An 18,222-nucleotide genomic window follows, 5' to 3' on the forward strand; every position below is an offset into this window, starting at 1 on the left:
CGTAATAGCCCAGCAAAATGTTCCTTGTAGTTTAGGAGTCCATAATGTTTTGGTTCATACAGAGTTAAAGATGCTTGGATTTTATTTTTCAAACCCTCATATTTGTTTAGGAACACTGATAACATTCAGAGGATCCAACGTGTTTTCATATTTGGTACTTAGTAGTAAGTCTTTAGCTGTGGAAGCTATCAGTACCCCAAATCTAATATAGGGAAAAGATAAGAGCAAGTCACTTTCAGCAAGAATGCCAAATGATTAGAGAACAATATACAGTTGCCAAATACTGGTTTCACTTTCCCATGGAAATGCCTTTTGTCCTCATGTGCTAAGAGAGCTTATATATATATATATATATATATATATTTAAATTCTCTAGTATTCCGGCTCTCTTTGTTATGGAACAGATCTTGATAAGTGGTTTAATATTCTTTTAAAGAAAAATATTTTATTGAGACTTAATAGAGAATGGATTGTAATTATGGCTCACTCATTGGCGTGGTTCAGTGTTTAAACGTGGCATTTTTTCCCCTCAGCTACAAGTTGCTGAGATTTGGTGCCTGTGAACTATGATCATATGAATGCATGTGATAGCCCCATTCTTAGAATAATTACTTGTGAGGAACATAGATTAACTTCCTTATAAGAAAAAAAGCTTCTTAGGAGTTAGGAATCTCATGAACCTCACTGTGAAATTACTACTGTGAACGTTGCTGCGAAACTAGATTTCTGTGGAGGAAATAGTGCTGTTTTTTTTATTTCATACAAGATAAAGACATAGAGAGAACTTCTCTCTTCCCCAACTTGTTCACTTCTCCACCTGAAGAAAAATTTTGATATATATGCCTTACTGAGTATTTACACCCTTTAATATGACTTGGAATAATTTTTGAGGTTTACTGACAAACTTAAAAATCTCTTTTGACTTTCATATGATTGTTTTATGATCACAGCTTTTCATGAATGTGGATATTCTATTTCTTTCTGATTTTGTCTCCTTAATTTGGTGGTGGTGAAATTTACTGGCTGATTTTCTTTTATTTTCCACTGAATGAAGTTTGTGCTTGAATGAAGAGTGTATCTTAAACCCTTTTTTTTGGACGGATTGCACTTGGATAAAATAGGCACCACTGTGTTGATAATGTAATTAAAACCATAATCATTATTTAATCTATAAATATGCCCATCATTAAATTTAATTATAGTGTATTCTTTTGTTGGATTTTAATCTGCCACTTTGTAAAAATAACCACGTAATTATTATTTCAGTTTTTAAATTTGTGAACTGTAATCATTGTCATCAAGTTATTAGAAATGAAGCATCACGGAGCTGACTGTACTCAATTTTTTAAAAATTGTAAAGGTTGAGGTATATTCCGTGACTTTCTCTAAGACAAAAATGAACACCGAAAATAGTTGGGAAACTAACACAGGAGAATATGGATAGTGATTCCATGTTTATTTAAATTGCCATCATGGAGGTCAGAGAATGAACTGATTAAGTAAAAGTAACTCTTTTATTTTTTGTATACCTTGTTCTGTGTCATCTGTAAAATCGAACTGGATAAAGTGTTAATTTGGGCCGGGAACAAAGCTTTGCTTTAAGATTTTAAGCTAATCATTTTATTGTTTTGTTGACTTTGTATACAAAAATGAGATTCATCTGTATTATGTAAGAGCTGAAAAATATTTATGAAATGGCAAATTTGGACCACAGGCTTTCGTCACTTTGTACAGTATAGTAAAAAAAAAAATACCCTTTATTTCTGACATAGGGTCATGTCCTGTAATTTTGGGTCTCTTTTACCTCAAAGTGTGTTTCTGCTCTTTTTCTGTTGCATCAGGTTTATTTGAAAATTGTTTTGTGCCTATACTTGATAACATGTTTCCCCGTGGTAGTTAAGAATTATGCTGTAGTCAGTTTCATTGGCATCATGAGATGAAAAAAGATGGATGTTAGGAAGATAAAAGATGAAAAGTGAGTAACTGTTTCAGAATACTGTGGACTTGCAAGTCTTTAATGTACTGTTGACTCCTTTTTTTGGTTTAGTCTGCTGTCTTGAAGTGTATCGTGAAAGCCCATATTTGTCATGTATGGTTTAGCAACTGAAGCAGGACTTGGTTAGAAAGAGCTCTGTGAACTGACATCATCGCCAGTGATCATAACATTTCCAAAGTATAAAAGGTGTTTCAGGCTTATGCATGATATTTTGGGGTGCGTTCACACCCCAGCCTTTCTCCTAGCATATGCTGAGCTGCCTTTTGGGGAGCAAGTGGCATAATTGGTCATGCATGCATGTTTTCTGTCCATTTCAGAACAGAGTGCCTTAGCCAGGCCAGAGGTTTGCTTTGTGTTTCTTCTGACCAAAGTTACCTAGACCTGTAGGAAGTTTCTTTTCAGGTTATGGTATGAAAAATGTCCTTTCATGCTTGTCAGAAAATTCCCCTGTGTTTGAGGAGGGGCATAGGATAGAAAAATCTAAAAAATATCTCAGTATATTCATGTTGCCTTTTATGATCCTTTAATAACATTCATGGTCTTAGTGTAATCTACATACAGTTTAAAATTGCCACAATTTAACCAACATTCCTCCCTTAATGTGTAAGAGATGTAATTCATGGGTTTTGGTCTTAAGGGTAATAGAGTGAATAACTTCCAAATCAAGAAGTAAAATAGTCTTTCCTGGCATTTTAATAATATCATGGTTAAATTTTAAAAAGAAGATTTGATTCTGATTATGGCCTAGAATGTTACAGTACTATTACCAACATGTTATCTATTTTAATATAGAGCTCTTGGGAAGAGGAGTGCCTGTCTAGGGTTGCCGCAGTTCTAATTAGTTCCTGAAAGAATACTGATCATCACCTGGAGCCTGGGCAGTCGGGGAACATGCAAAGGAGAAAGCAAGCATAGATGGTGTCTACTTGAAGGGGAAGAAGAGATCACTTCAGTGCCCAGTGATGCTACTGCAGTGCACAGTTCAAAACTGTCACAATTTAAGTTGTCCTTCCTCCATTAATTTCAAGTTCAAATGTGAATTTGAAAGTTTCCTAAGTGTTCAGTTTTCAAAGAATTAATTTATGTTGTAGTCAGTCCAAAAGCATTTGGAACACATCTTGCTTTCCCTGATAGCTCAATTGGTAAAGAATCTGCCTACAATGCAGGAGACACCGGTTCGATCCCTGGGTTGGGAAGATCCCCTGGAGAAGGGAAAGGCTACCCACTCCAATATTCTGACCTGAAGAATTCCATGGACATAGTCCATGGGGTTACAAAGTCGGACCTGACTGAGCGTTTTTCACTTTCACTTTTCACTTTGCTTTCCAAAGCAGGCTTTGATTCTGTAATCTATGGAGAATGAAAAAGTAATGTGAAAGTGTTTGAATCAGAGACTACTTCTCCCCTTAATATTTTAACAGGAAACCTGTTTGCAACTCTTCCTCTTCTTTCTTCCCCTGGGTTTCCCTTTAACCAGCCACCACCTGGGACAGAGACTCCACTTGCTTTGTCGCCCCCTGTACCCTGCCACATTCAGATTTCCTTGATGGCCTTAGATCTCTCACCTAGGCAAGGAGTGGGAATGTGCCAGAGATAACAAAGTAAATCTGAAGGACTAGATCTTTTGACTTTGGGTCCGCCAGTAAGCCAAAAACAGATACCGAAATCTTTGATGGTGCTGATTCCTGTGTTTAGAGTGGCCTTTATCTTGACTTCAGTTCTGGACTTGCTGGAGCACGCTATAGGAAATTTGTGAAATCAGATTGAAATTTTCTTTGTCCCATGAGGTGTGCTTGTAAGGCCACATGTCCATTCTTGAACACCCTGTGGGTGAATAGTCTTCAGTGAGCTGCCAGTACTAGAAACTTCCAGGGAGATTTTTTAGTATGCTGCATTTGAAGCACTTTGACATGTACCTTTTAAGTGACAGTTTTAACAGTAAAATGGTGTTAAATTAATCACTGTGAAACTTGAAAGTATGATGTCCTGTACATTTTAGGAAGCTTGAGTAATTTTCAGATTTTCCTTTATTGTGTAACCCATGTGATTTGTGTATTTTACTTTCCATGTTTGACAGTGGTACAGATACCTGACGTGTTGGCAGACAGTTGCTTTAGGATATATGGTAAATCATGGTTGTCTAGCTTTTCCAGAGAAAGTGGCAGTGTGTTTACTTTTTCCTTTGTGTGGAGCCGTGGGAATTGGACTTATTGGCTAATTCATCTCCATTGTTTCTGTGGTGCACGGTAAACAACCTTTTAAAGCTGCATGCTAGTAATGCTTTCCTTTTTAATAAATATGCGAAAGACAGTAATCTAGCCAATTGTTTTTAAGCAGATGCTTGCTCTTTTTTCAGACATACCTTAAATGAACTAATATTTCGGGTAGCATAAGAAGTTTTGGCATTTGCGGCCTTTTTCACAAGTGGCCTGAGTGAGTGGGTTATATTGCATTTGGAGAGAAAGGCCAGATTCCCAGAATTGGAAAATGGCACATGGACTGATTTTAGAATATTTTAACAAGGGCTTGTCTTAGGGAGAGTCCGTTTGGACACAGAAGTATTGTCTGGTCTCCTACAGGCCATTCACATTGTCTGTCTTTTCATAGAATGATTCTTAGAAAACCAGATTCAATCAGGGTAGTGTTATTTTGAAAGCATATGAATTGGATCATCATCATGGAGTACCTAATGCTACGTTGTAACCAGACACTTTTGGAGACCCACAGAGTGGCTAAATGCTGTGGATGCCTTGTGACTCTTAGGCTAAAGTCTTTTCTTAAGCAGTTTCTATGGATAACAGAATAGGAATTGATTTTGGTTTTTATTGAAACATACACGGAGTAAGTTCTTGACTAGAACCATGTTCAGTACTTCATGTTACTAATCAGATTATAGGAGGGGCCTGTTTTAATTTTATGAGGTCCATGAATGCTGCATTATGAATCTGTTTGAATTACTGGTATCATTCTGTATCAGACTTATTTTAGTAAGTACTAATTAAGACTGCCCACAGTATGAACATTTTTGGGTGGGTTATTTTGTTTAAATAACTTATCCCATTAGAGCAGCTATTCAGGAGACAAAAACCCAGCTACAGGTAATCGTTTGCTTTTTATGGAATGTTCCAAGAAAGCAGAATTCAGTATTAAACTCTAAATTTCAGAGTTTGTTTTTTTTTTAAGTAGTATTTCCTCTGGGTAAAGTGGAAGGCAGTGAACAGTTGCTGAGGTGTAAACTCCTTTCGACCTGCATTCTCCCTTTCCCCTCCCATCTAACAGAATAGATTAAATTTGTAGCCAATGGTAGGAAAAGAAATTGACGCTTTTCTGAGTAAGGTTTCATGTCCTGTGACTAAGAATAGGTGGTGGGAATCATGGCCAAATCAATTATTGATTTGTATAGCCTGGTCCTATTGCAGTTTGCTTTCTGTAGTATTCTGAAACAGAAGGATGATTTCCATCCCCTTAGGTACCTAGAAACAATACCACTTAAGTAACTGGAATGTGTCTGCTACAAATGGAATATGTGAGAGAAGTTGAAAGGAACACAAAGTTATTTTCCCTTTCAAGTAGTTTAATTGAACATGTTTATAATTGGTCTACTTAGGACTTGCCCGTGTTCGTAGCAAATAGCATAGCATTTATTTTATCTGGTTATGTGTGGTGTGTGGATGCCTACATATTTAATATGTATACATATATTCTTTGTGCATATATATGTATAATGTATTCGTATGTATGCGCAGTCTACTCTTGATTATCAGCAAGGTGATAAGCCCTCACCAGACTGACTGTTTCTTCATGTTGACTTAATCTGCATGTACCCTGTAACTCTGAGAAGCCTGTTCCTTATCTGCATCTCCAGTCTTTCCTTCTTGCCTTTCATCTTAGTCCCCAAGAAAGGCCTCGACATGTCATTTTCCGCTTCCCTTTCACCAGGGATTGTGTGAGTCAGAAAACTTGTGAGAAGATGGTTGCTTCCACCAGAGTTGAGGCTTCCAGGGTTTGAATGATGGTGGGGCCCATTCCTGGCCAGAAGGCAGTGCTTGGAGCAGTTGTGCTCTTGGGCTTGATGGGGGAAAACTCTAGCTTTTGTGGGAAATGGGATGTCACAACTTGCTTAAATTCCTTAGCTGGAATGTTGTGAGGTCTTAGGTAATTTGATGTGCAAACAGGGTGCAGATGTGCATTTCACCATTCGTTTTGTGTCATCGGTATTCCCGGTCCCCATTGCTCACCCACATAATCAAGACCTGTGTTTCTTGCCACTGGATTCTGGAAGCCTTGTGCTCTCAACTGAATTTATGTTTTATTTCTGCTGCTGTGAAACCCAAAAGTAATGCAGTAGGTTTTAATTTAAAATTGTTTTAACTCTATTATGGATAAATATTTATTGTAATAAAAGTAAAGAGTAAATGGTTTTTAAATCCTTTTAATTATTTTCACATTGTTGTCTTTGTTTTTCCTTGGTAGGTGCAAAAGGGGAGGGGAGTTCTGGGGAAGAAAAAGTGTCCAGTCACTTGTCTCAGAGAATCACTGGTTAATTTTGAGCAGAATTTTAAAAGGTTTTGTTTTGTTTGATCAGCCTGCTTGCTCCTGGGTGTTCTATAATCCTGTGACTTGTTTCAGAGAGCAAAGTACTAGGAAGGTGGCAGGAATAGCTTTTCATAATATACTGCTATGATCCTCCCAGAACTGGATACTAGGCAGTATTTATTGTTCTCATAATAACTGAATCACACTTACATTAGCTTGTAAGGTGATTGTTTCATATGGAAAAACATCTTCACATAACCCTCCTACACTATTGGTGCGAATGTAAATTGGTACAGCCACTGTGGAGAACAGTGTGGAGGTTCCTTAAACTAAAAATAAAGCTACCATATGACCTTCCAATCCCACTCCTGGGCATACATCAAGAGAAAAATACCATCTGAAAGGATCCACGCACCCGAGTGTTCATTGCAGCACTGTTTACAATAGCCAAGACATGAAAGCAACTTAAATGTCCCTCAACAGAGGAATGGATAAAGAAGATGTGTTACATATATACAATGGAATATTACTAAGCCATTAAAAAGAATGGAATAATGCCATTTGCAGCAACATAACGTGGACCTAGAGAATGTCATACTGAGTGAAGTAAGAAAGGGAGAGAGAAATAATATGACACCCCTTATATGTGGAATCTGAAAAGAAATTATACAAATGAACTTATAATACAGAGGTTCACAGACTTAGAGAACAAGCTTATGGTTGCCTGGAAGAAGGGATAGTCAGGGAGTTTGGGAAGGTCATTTATACACTGCTACATTCAAAATGGATAACCAATAAGGACCTACTGTATAGCACAGGGAATTTTGCTCAATGTTACGTGGCAGCCTGGATGGGAAGGGCGTTTGGGGGAGAATGGATACATGTATATGTATGGCTGAGTCCCCCTGCTGTTTGCCTGAACTTTCACAACACAGTTAATCAGCTGTACCCCAATAAAAAATAAAGTTTAAAAACAGAAACCATCTTCCCATATAAAGAGTACTAATGTATGGTGTTAATTTTCCAGGCTAATTGCTCAAGAACTTAATAACCCACATTTAGTGCACCTAAACTTTCAGTTCAGTTCAGTCGCTCAGTTGTGTCCGACTCTTTGCGACCCCATGAATCACGGCACACCAGGCCTCCCTGTCCATCACCAACTCCTGGAGTTCACTCAGATTCACATCCATCGAGTCAGTGATGCCATCCAGCCATCTCATCCTCTGTCGTCCCCTTCTCCTCCTGCCCCCAATCCCTCCCAGCATCAGAGTCTTTTCCAATGAGTCAACCCTTCGCATGAGGTGGCCAAAGTACTGGAGTTTCAGCTTTAGCATCATTCCTTCCAAAGAAATCCCAGGGCTGATCTCCAGAATGGACTGGTTGGATCTCCTTGCAGTCCAAGGGACTCTCAAAAGAGTCTTCTCCCAACACCACAGTTCAAAAGCACCAATTCTTCGGCGCTCAGCCTTCTTCACAGTCCAACTCTCACATCCATACATGCCCACAAGAAAAACCATAGCCTTGACTAGACAAACCTTTGTTGGCAAAGTAGCATCTCTGCTTTTGAATATGCTGTCTAGGTTGGTCATAACTTTCCTTCCAAGGAGTAAGCGTCTTTTAATTTCATGGCTGCAGTCACCATCTGCAGTGATTTTGGAGCCCCAAAAAATAAAGTCTGACACTGTTTCCCCATCTATTTCCCATGAAGTGATGGGACCGGATGCCATGATCTTCGTTTTCTGAACGTTGAGCTTTAAGCCAACTTTTTCACTTTCCTCTTTCACCTTCATCAAGAGGCTTTTTAGTTCCTCTTCACTTTGTGCCATAAGGGTGGTGTCATCTGTATATCTGAGGTTATTGATATTTCTCCTGGCAATCTTGATTCCAGCTTGTGCTTCTTCCAGCCCAGTGTTTCTCATGATGTACTCTGCATATAAGTTAAATAAGCAGGGTGACAGTATACAGCCTTGACATACTCCTTTTCCTATTTGGAACCAGTCTGTTGTTCCATGTCCAGTTCTAACTGTTGCTTATATATATATATATATACACACACATACATATATATATATATATATCTCATAAAAACTCATATTTTCTAACATTGCTTCTGAGGAAAATATTCCTTTTTTAAAAACCATCATAATTGATCTCCCAGTTCTGGCAGTGGGCATTCAAAATTTTCTGTAGCAGGTTTAAAGGAGGTGAGGGAGGAAAAGTCCCATATTTTAACCCAGGCTAATTCTCTGGCTTATGTTTTCTTAATCCCCTGCCCTCCCAGTGTCTTGGTTGCCTTAGCAGTTACCCCTTTCCTTCTGAATGCAAACCTCAAACACCTAGAATGGGCCTGGCAGCAGGGCTAGCCAGCTTGGGTCTATCTAAACTTCAAAAAATTACTCATGTAATTTTGACCCTGTGGGGTTGTATCCTAGACCTATTATCTCTCAAGGATAATTCTTTTACGTAGAATTGCCTACTCAATACATACGCTCTTCTAAACTATTGATACTGGCAAACTGTCCTAAAACGTCTTTTCAGTAGTGAATGAGAGTATTGTTTTCCTCCACACCTATGAAAAAGGTTTGTTATTTGTATAATTGAGACTGTCTGTAACAGCAGTGAAGACCTTCCAGCTGGTTGGAAAATGGCCGAAAAGAGCCAGAAAGACACTGGCTTGGGGTGTTACTATGGTTAGAAGGTAGAGCCAGCACACACAGGTGGAACCTTCCACCAGAGAAGGGAGCACCCAGGGTTTTTTGTTTATCTTTTGGCTGTGCCACATGGCATGTGGGATCTTAGTTCCCCAACCAGGTATCAAACCTGTGCCCCTACTTTGGCAGTGTGGAGTCTTAACCACTAAGGGCAGTCAGTGCTTAGTCACTCAGTTTGACTCTTTGTGACCCCGTGGACTGTAGCCCGCCAGGCTCCTCTGTGGGATTTTCCAGGCAAGAATACTGGAGTGGGTTGCCATTTTCTTCTCCAGAGGATCTTTCTGACCCAGGGATTGAACCCACATCTCCAGTGTCTCCTGCACACTGCAGGCAGATTCTTTACCGCTGAGCCACTAAACTACTAGGGAATTCCCATGGTTTTTTGTTTGTTTGTTTAAATCTGCTGCCCAGATACGGAGCAAAGGGGAAAAAAGGCACAAGCCTTTTATTAAAAGCTCAAACAGCAAAAAAGGGATTCAGCATCCTTATCACAAAAAATGGCTGGCTCTTAGCCAAGCATCCTATTGATTGCTCTTTATGACTTTTTCTGATACCTTTGCACTCTCTGCCATCTCTTGTATGACAGCCGATCCCCACAGACTTTCTTAGGTATCCTACTCCCAGCCGCTGACATGCACACACGGTGGTACTTGTTTCTCTTCTCCCAGATGGTGAAGTCATGGCCCAGGACCTGGAGGAGTTAGCGGTCAGAACTATGCATCGCCCCTCTGGTTCCTTGGCCCCAAGGAAGTTTATTGTAATGCTTGAGGTTACAACTAAAGGGGAGAGAGGTCTGGCAGAGGGCTGAGGCCCAGAAGCAAATACCTACTCCTCCTGCACCCTCCAGACTCCTCACCCTGGCTACATATGGGACAAGGATCCAGGCAGCTGTTGGATTTAGCTGCTCCAAGATATTGGTGCTCTTAAATCTGCCTACCCCTTGCACGCTTGGAAAAAATAATTTAAAAAAGAAAACTCCATTTGCCGCTGGGTAGGGCTTATTCACAAGGGGCTTATTTTCTTTGGCTTCACTGTTGCTTGTGATTTGAGTAGGCAGGCAGTACAGGTGAGAAAACAGTAAGTTGCACCATACCCAAGGTGGCAGGGCCTGTCTGCAATTTCTTACTACCCTAGGCCCTTTTCTGAGAGTCTCTCAGGCCAGTGGGACAACGTTCAATCAAATGTTATCCTGCTTGTTTTCGAATGGGTCTTAATGCTACATAAGCACTGTGCATTTTTTGTCGCAATGTGACATTTGACACGTACAAAACACCCAGGAAATAGTGCTTTTCAAGGGACAGTGCTCCCTCCAAAGTTTAAATGTGCTTCTGTGCTCTTAACTTTCATTCCTCCCCGCCTCATTCCCTTTCCTACCTTTTTTTCTCTGCTCTCCTCCTTTTTCTGTATGTGATTGCGGGTAGTGATGGAGTGTAACCCTACTGAAAACCGCTACAGAAGATAACAGTTCCTTGTTAGATATAAATTTATTGATGGCAGGGGTTTTTCACATTCTACAGTCGATAGAGGCTGAATACACAAGAGTAGGAGCTCAAACAGAAATGGATGACAGGCTTCCTTGGTGGCTCAGTGGTAAAGAATCTGCCTGCCAGTGCAGGAGACAAAAGTTGGATCTCTGATCTGGGAGGATCTCACATGCCACGGAAGAACTAAGTCTGTGTGCTGCAACTATTGAGCCTGTGCTCTGGAGCCTGGAGACTAACTACTGCACCCAGGAGCGGCAACCACCAAAGCCCTTGTGCCTCAGAGCCCTTGCTCCGAAATGAGAAGCCCATGCACTGCAACAAGGAGTAGCTCCCACTCGTGGCAACTAGAGAAAAACCCCTGCTGCAAAGAAGACCCAGCACAGCCAAAAATAAAGTTATATACATTAATTTTAAAAAAGAATGGATGACAGGCAGGTGGGTGCAATGTACTTTAGTTCAGAATTTCTGAGTGAACCTATTATTCTACCCCCTCCATCGAGGAAAGGACAACCCTTGGATCCTCGGAGCTAGCACAGTGATTGGCATAGAGTAGACATTGAATTACATTAGATGAATATGGTGATTTTGAGGATTTTTTATTTGATGGATGAAGAATTAATCATAGGGTCGGTAAGTGATGAATCCCAACTTGGTTCAGTTCTGAAGTCTTCCAGCCTCTGTTAATACCACCTGAGCCTTAATGGGGGATTCAATACAGTCCTCACCGTAATTGCGGCAAGGACGAATAAAGCCCCAAACTGAGATAACAGCGCTATGTACACCAGTGCGCCCGGCCTTAGTGGCTGCGCGCGCAACCACGCCAGCTGCGGGTCAGGTGACTGCATTTCCCTGGCAACAGCTTTGTTGTTAGTAACCAAGCTGTAGTCCCAAGGTGGTCCAGGCAGGGCTGCCCGGGGGGCGGAAGGCACCTGCCATGAATCCGCCGGGATCCTTGGGGGTCCTGGAGGAGAAGGAGGAGGAACATTTAGCCCCCCCAATTCTCGGACCCTCCATACATTCTGATAATCCTCAGGAGCGGATCCAGGCCCGGCGCCTGCGCATCGCGGCGCGCCTGGAAGCTCGGAGGCGGTGAGTCAGGGTTTGGACGCGTTCTTCCGAGGAGCGCCCAGGGTGCGGGTGACCCAAGTGCTGGAATGAGGTGGTGGCTTCTCCACGCCGGAGCCCCTGCAGTGAGGGGCTCGCGTGCCCTACGTGTGAGCTGGTCTTGCTTCTTGATGAGATAGAAAACTTTTCTACCAGAAGGTCCAAATAAAGTATGTGATATTAAAGCACTGGATACACTTAGTAAAGTGAAAGATGGAAAAGGAATCCCTCCAGCACTTTCACGGAGAGCCTGCTGCGCCAGGCACTGTGGGCCGTACCTGAAGATGTTGGGGCTTCATGACCTGTCCTCCGAGGTCTTTCTTTCTTCCTTGCCTCCCAGCCTGCCTTCCTTCCACAAGGGGGTACAGAGCAGACCTCGGCTATCACTTCTGTTGGTCTCAGTGGCTTAACTGGTTGTGTGACACAAAACCCTTTTCCTGCAGGGTCTGAGACTGATAACCATCCCATTCTCAGGCTGGGGTTGCCACCACCGTCCACTCACAGACTTTGTGGCCTGTCTTAAGAAGGGGGACCGAGGGGAGTTTGCGTGAACCCGTGACCGCCTGAACACCCGCCCTGTGTAACAGCACTTATATCTCGTCCTGCTGGTCAGGGTCAGCTGCCTTGCCAAGACGGTGCTTCTCTTGTTGTCTGCCGGCCTTTGGACACAAGGGCCCTAAAGAGATGTGGCTGTGTTCCAACAAAAACTTTACTTAAGGACACTGAAATTTGCATTTCATATAATGTTAATGTGTCACAGAATATTCTTCATCTTTAGATCTTTTTTTCTAAATTGATACACTTCATATTTTATAGCAGTTTTAGTTTCACAGAAGAATTGAGTGGAAACTACAGAGGTTTCCCATTTACCCCCTACTTCCACACATGTATGAAGCTTCCCTGGTGGCTCAGATGGTAAAGAATCTGACTGCAATGTGGGAGACCTGGATTTGATCCCTGGGTTGGGAAGATCCCCTAGAGAAGGAAATGGCAACCCACTCCAGGATTCTTGCCTGGAGAATCCCATGGACAGAGGACCTGGTGGGCTACAGTCCATGGGGTCACAAAGAGTCACACCCGACTGAGTGACTAACACACACCCTACACATGTACAACCTCCTCCACTATCAATATTCTTCACCAGAATGGTACATTGGTTACAAAAGTTGGATCTTGATAAATATATAATGGCATGTATCTACCATCACAGTATTGTACTGAAGAGTTTCACTGTCCTAAAAATCCCCTGTGCTCTGCCTATTCATCTTGATCTTTAAAAAAAAAACCATTTGAAAATGTAAAAAAATCATTCTTCACTCCTGAGCCATACAAAAGCAAATGAATCAGATTTGGCGCATCGGCCAAAGTTTGCCACCCTGAGATAACAGATCAATGTGATTCTCTGTGGGATATCCAAGTGGTCCTGATCTATCCAGACTCTAGTTTGTCAGCTCAGGGGCATTGACATGGCCCTGCAAGTACAAGGGCTGTATGAGTGTGTATTATCTGTTCCTCCTCGATATAAACTTCCTAATCCTTTTTCCTGACTGAGGTAGAAATAGCGTATTTGGCTCAATCAGTGGCCGCATTCCAGGTACCTAAGGCCACACTCATATGCTCAAGCAAGGACCTGCAAGGCAGCTGCGATTAGGACTGCTGCCTTCTTGAGCTTGCAGTAATTGACAATCATTTTCTTGGCTCCATCCATCCAGTTTTTTCAGGGACCTGACCAGTTAATTAAATGGAGATTTGATAGGCACCACCACTCCCACATCTGTGAGATCCCTAATTGTATTGTGTGCTCAATCGCTCACTCATGTCCAACTCTTTGTGACGCTGTGGACTGTAGCCCACAAGGCATCTCTGTCCATGAAATTTCCCAGGCAAGAATACTGAAATGGATTGCCATTTCCTTCTCCAGGGGATCTTCTCAACCCAGGGATTGAATCCACGTCTCCTGCGTCTCCTGCATTGGCAGGCAGGTTCTTTACCACTGAGCCACCTGGGAAGTCCTTGAGATCCCTAAGGGTGATGCTAATCCCTGCCATAGCCCTGGTCTACAGTATTGTTTTTTATGCACTTGGGTGCAGTTTTGGAGTGTCCGTTTGACCTTCCATATGGCTATAGCTCTTACCCACAGACCAACAACCTAGTGTGAGAATTTCTCAACTTTCTAAGCATGTTAAGATCACCCTTGTTGCTCTTTAGGGAATGGTTTGGAGGAACAAAGATCCCACATGCCCCTCGGGTGGTGGGGGTAGGGGTAAAAAATTCTCTGCCCTTCCAATGCAGGGGAGGCAGGTTCCATGGGGAGCGAGCTAAGATCCTACAGGCACCCCCTGCATTGGAAACTCAGAGTCTTAGCCACTGGACCACCAAGGAAATCCTGGATTGTGTTCTTTTTAGTATTCGAATTTTTATCCCTATGGAATATATTTTTGTATATGGTGAAATACACTATGAAAATTTTAAATTTAAATTTAAATCCCCCAGGCCATGCACAGCTCGGCAGAAAGATTTAAAAACAAAACAAAACAAAACAAAAACCAAAGTTAGGAAAAAAAGAGTGAAAGATTTTACTTCCTAGAATTTAAACTTCATTTTCTCTACATTTTTTCCATCCCAGGGAAGCTCTTGGAGAATATTTAGATGGGAAGAAGGAGAGTGAGGAAGATCAAAGCAAGAGCTACAAACAGAAAGAAGAAAGCAGACTGGTAGGAAATGGGGTATAAATGGGTCCCACCAGTCCAGTAGGCTTCACTCTTTCTGTGCTGGGCCTTTGATGCGGCAATGCCACGCCCCGCCCCTCCCCTCTTCTTCCCTCCTGTCCTCTCCCTTCCCTCTTCCCCTCTCCTCAATCTTGGTTCCCAGACTTTAAAACTGTCTCACGGCCCAACTTCTTCACGATGTCATCCGCGAACAGGTCAAACTCTTTGAAGTCACACATGGAACCGTTCTCGTCTGTACCATTCATTTATTTCACTATAGACAATTTTCTGCCTTGTTGGACTTTCCAAATGTGTGTGCATGCGGTGTCCCCAGTGGAACTGTTAGGTTCTAGATGAGCGAAGGCCTCTTTGTGGCTGTGGAGTAGGGCCAAACTTGTACCCAGTGAACACTAAAAGAAAGTCTTTGATCGCTGTCCCATGGTGATGACAGGGCTCCTGAAACAGGTAACAAAGGACTTGAAGCAAGAGGTGCAGGAGGGATAAACAGTAGTTCAAAGCAGGGAGCGTCAACTGGCACAGTGCCACATTTAATTAATTAATTGCATGGAAAAGGGCTCACCCAGCCAGCCTGGTCAGGGAAGGTTCTAAGGAGAAACTAGGATTGGAGCTGGGTCTTAGAAAGATAGATGGGATTTCTAAAAGTGGGGAGGAGAAGAGATCATTTCTGGAATTGAAATGCAGTTACTGAGAGAAAGTATTCAAATTCTGAAATAGTATTACGGAGCCTCATTTCAGTTCAGTCACTCAGTTGTGTCTGATTATAGAGCCTAGAGATATCTAGAAACAACTGAATTACCTGGACTGTCCTGGGTCAAGGATAAGATGTTTTGTTGTAGTGGAAAGAATATTGAACTCTTATGGGTATTTGTTCCAGATCTGTTGATAACTGTGAAGTAGATGTCACATCATCCCTTTGGACTTAGGGTACTTTATCTAAAGCTGGATGATCTCTGAGCATTTCTGTGTAGGACAAAAGGAATATTGTATATAATCCTGAAAATACTCTTTTAGTTGATACTGATATAATCTTGAAAATACTGTTCATCCTGAGCACTCTAAAGTTGAGTGTAAAACCAGAGAGAGAATATTGTTTTTATTAGCAGCTTTTCTATGTTGCTTTCACTTAGGACTTAAATCGTGAAGAGTGTTAGCACTGAGTAGGAAATGGTAACCCACTCCAGTATTCTTGCCTGGAAAATTCCATGATGAGAGGAGCCTGGCAGGGCCCTGACCATGGGATCGAAAAAGAGTTGGGTATGACAGAGTACACATGCATGTTGGCATTGAGGAGTATAAAGAACATTTATACATTTCAGTTTATAAAGAAAATGCTACCTTTTTCAATATCAAGGTATTAACAACTAGTTCTTCTCCAAGACCTGGGCAGGAGGGGCCACTGCCCTTGACCCTGTACCTTATCAATAATTTTTTAAAAAATGGTAATTCTTTTTGTCTCCTGTTTGCTGCTGCTAAGTCGCTTCAGTCGTGTCCGACTCTATGTGACCCCATAGACAGCAGCCCATCAGGCTCCACCGTCCCTGGGATTCTCCAGGCAAGAACACTGGAGTGGGTTGCCATTTCCTTCTCCAATGCATGAAAGTGAAAAGTGAAAGTGAAGTCGCTCAGTCGTGTCCGACTCTTAGCGACCCCATGGACTGCAGCCTACCAGGCTCCTCTGTCCATGGGATTTTCCAGACAAGAGTACTGGAGTGGGGTGCCATTGCCTTGGTCAACTCCAAGTTTATAAAGATATTCTTCCATGCTTTGTCTTTAGACAGTTCATTGTTCAACTGTTTGTTTACATTTGCTCTATAATCTGTCTGGAATCCATTTTTTGTGTGTGGTGTAAAAGTAGGGCCCCGGGTTCTTTGTTTTCTAACTAGATCTTTAATTAACCCAGCACCATTTAAAGAGAAGATCATTCTTTCCCCTCTGCATTGCAATGCACCTTTGTTGCAAACGAGGTGATCATACACATGTGTTTGTTTCTAGATTTTCTGTTCTGTTAGTCATTTGTCCATCTTTGTGCCACTTCCACATTATTTTAATTACTGTAGCCAAATGGCAGCCCTTGATACCCTAGAGTAAGTCCTCCAGCTTTGTGATTCTTCAGAGTTATCTTGGCTGTTCTTGACCCTTTGTATTTCCACATAAATTTTAGAATTATTTTCTCAATTTCCACCAGAAAACCTGCTGGGATTTTAATTGAGATCAGGTTGAAAGTACAGATCAATTTGGGAAAGAATTAATATCTTACCAATATAGATTTGCAACCCATGAGTATAAAATATCCCTTCTTTTGCATATAAATATTCTTTAATATCACTTAGCAATGTTTTACACTTTTTGTCGAGGTTTAATTGTTTGTTGTTGATATGTAAAAGTAGAATTGGTTTTGACATATTGACCTGATAGCCAGCAGCGTGGTCAAATTCACTTGTTAATTTTCATAGTTAACCTGTGGGTTCTTTTTTTAACATATAATCGTATCATCTGAAAATGACAGTTTTATCTTTTCCTGTTCAATTTTGATACTTAAAAACTTGTTTTTCTTGCTTTGCTGCACTAGATATGCTTCTAGCCCATTGAATAAAAGTGGTAATGAGGAGAGTCCTGTGTCCTGTTCTGGCCCTCCTCCAGATGCGTCCCCTCAAGTAGACTTGCCTCAAGTTTATTCAGAGCCCAAGTGCTCCCATTAGAGCACAGAACTCCAAATTCCCTGTCCAAATGGTTCTGAGCCCACTTTCAAGGCCTGCATCAGCCACTTCCTAGGTTTTGTTCTGCTTAGGGATGGCCAAAGGGTTTAATAGAGCTCCCACGTGTGGTCTGAGAAATTCACGTGCCGGCGTCTGATGCCCTTCATGGTGCAGGATGCAGAGCTGGGAGTATGAAGAGAATGGCCTGGGCTCCAGGCTGGTGGCCAGGGGCTGGGCTCTAGGCTGGGGGCTGATACTGTCTACCCCTTAGCCACCAAGTTCTGAGTTGAGCTCCGAGTCATACTATGAATTCAAACCAGGACTTCTATTATGAAGGTGCCAAGGTAGGAAGTACACAATGTGTTTAATGGCTTATTACACTGAATTATAATTTTTAAATATTTAGGTATGTGATATGTGGACCTTCATTTACACTCTTACCCGGGGTCTCAAAAATGTTAGGATGTGTCTATTAATCTGTTGGTGACGGCAACGTTTGCAGTTTTACTTTGGATCTTAAATACTTGATTCAGATATTTCTGATGTTCACATTATCTGAGTAGAAAATAGAAAATTGCTCAAAACTACAGGAAAGTTGATACTTCCTTATGCATTTAAAACCATTTGGCACAAGTGATAAGGCTGGAGCTGTTTAAAAAAGTCTGAAGCACCCTGGAAATCTGGGTTAAAGTTCAGTTATGTATTCATTAAAGCCACATTTCACAATTTCCATAGAAGAGAGAGAGGAAATAGAGTCTTTGATCATTTCAGTGACTCCTCAGAGGAGAGAAATTTATGGGTTCCTCATTCAGAAATGATCTGAGAGTTGGAAAATTTTTAAGTTCCAGAACAGACTTGGAAAAACTCAGACATAACCTGAGGATACCTGAACTTTTTGTTGAGAGGATGTATTATCTTGAAATCAAGACATCACCGAAAGGTCAGGAGTGAAGATGCTGAGTGTGA

At 41.6% G+C, this 18,222-nt stretch overlaps 1 protein-coding gene across 1 annotated transcript in view; it reads left to right on the forward strand.

Annotated features, from left to right (window-relative positions):
* The first annotated feature begins 11,584 nt into the window (after positions 1–11,584).
* The window catches only part of DRC1 (dynein regulatory complex subunit 1), a 38,989-nt gene continuing 32,351 nt past the window's right edge, over positions 11,585–18,222 (forward strand). Inside the window, exons 1-2 of the mRNA XM_010840595.1 lie at positions 11,585–11,816; positions 14,458–14,545. Of these exons, the coding sequence (XP_010838897.1) occupies positions 11,662–11,816; positions 14,458–14,545 (243 nt within the window). The 5' untranslated portion in view covers positions 11,585–11,661. The remainder of the gene's footprint in view (positions 11,817–14,457; positions 14,546–18,222) is intronic.

Source organism: Bison bison, unplaced genomic scaffold (genome assembly GCF_000754665.1).
Source record: "Bison bison bison isolate TAMUID 2011002044 unplaced genomic scaffold, Bison_UMD1.0 scf7180017864145, whole genome shotgun sequence".
Lineage (NCBI taxonomy): Eukaryota > Metazoa > Chordata > Mammalia > Artiodactyla > Bovidae > Bison > Bison bison.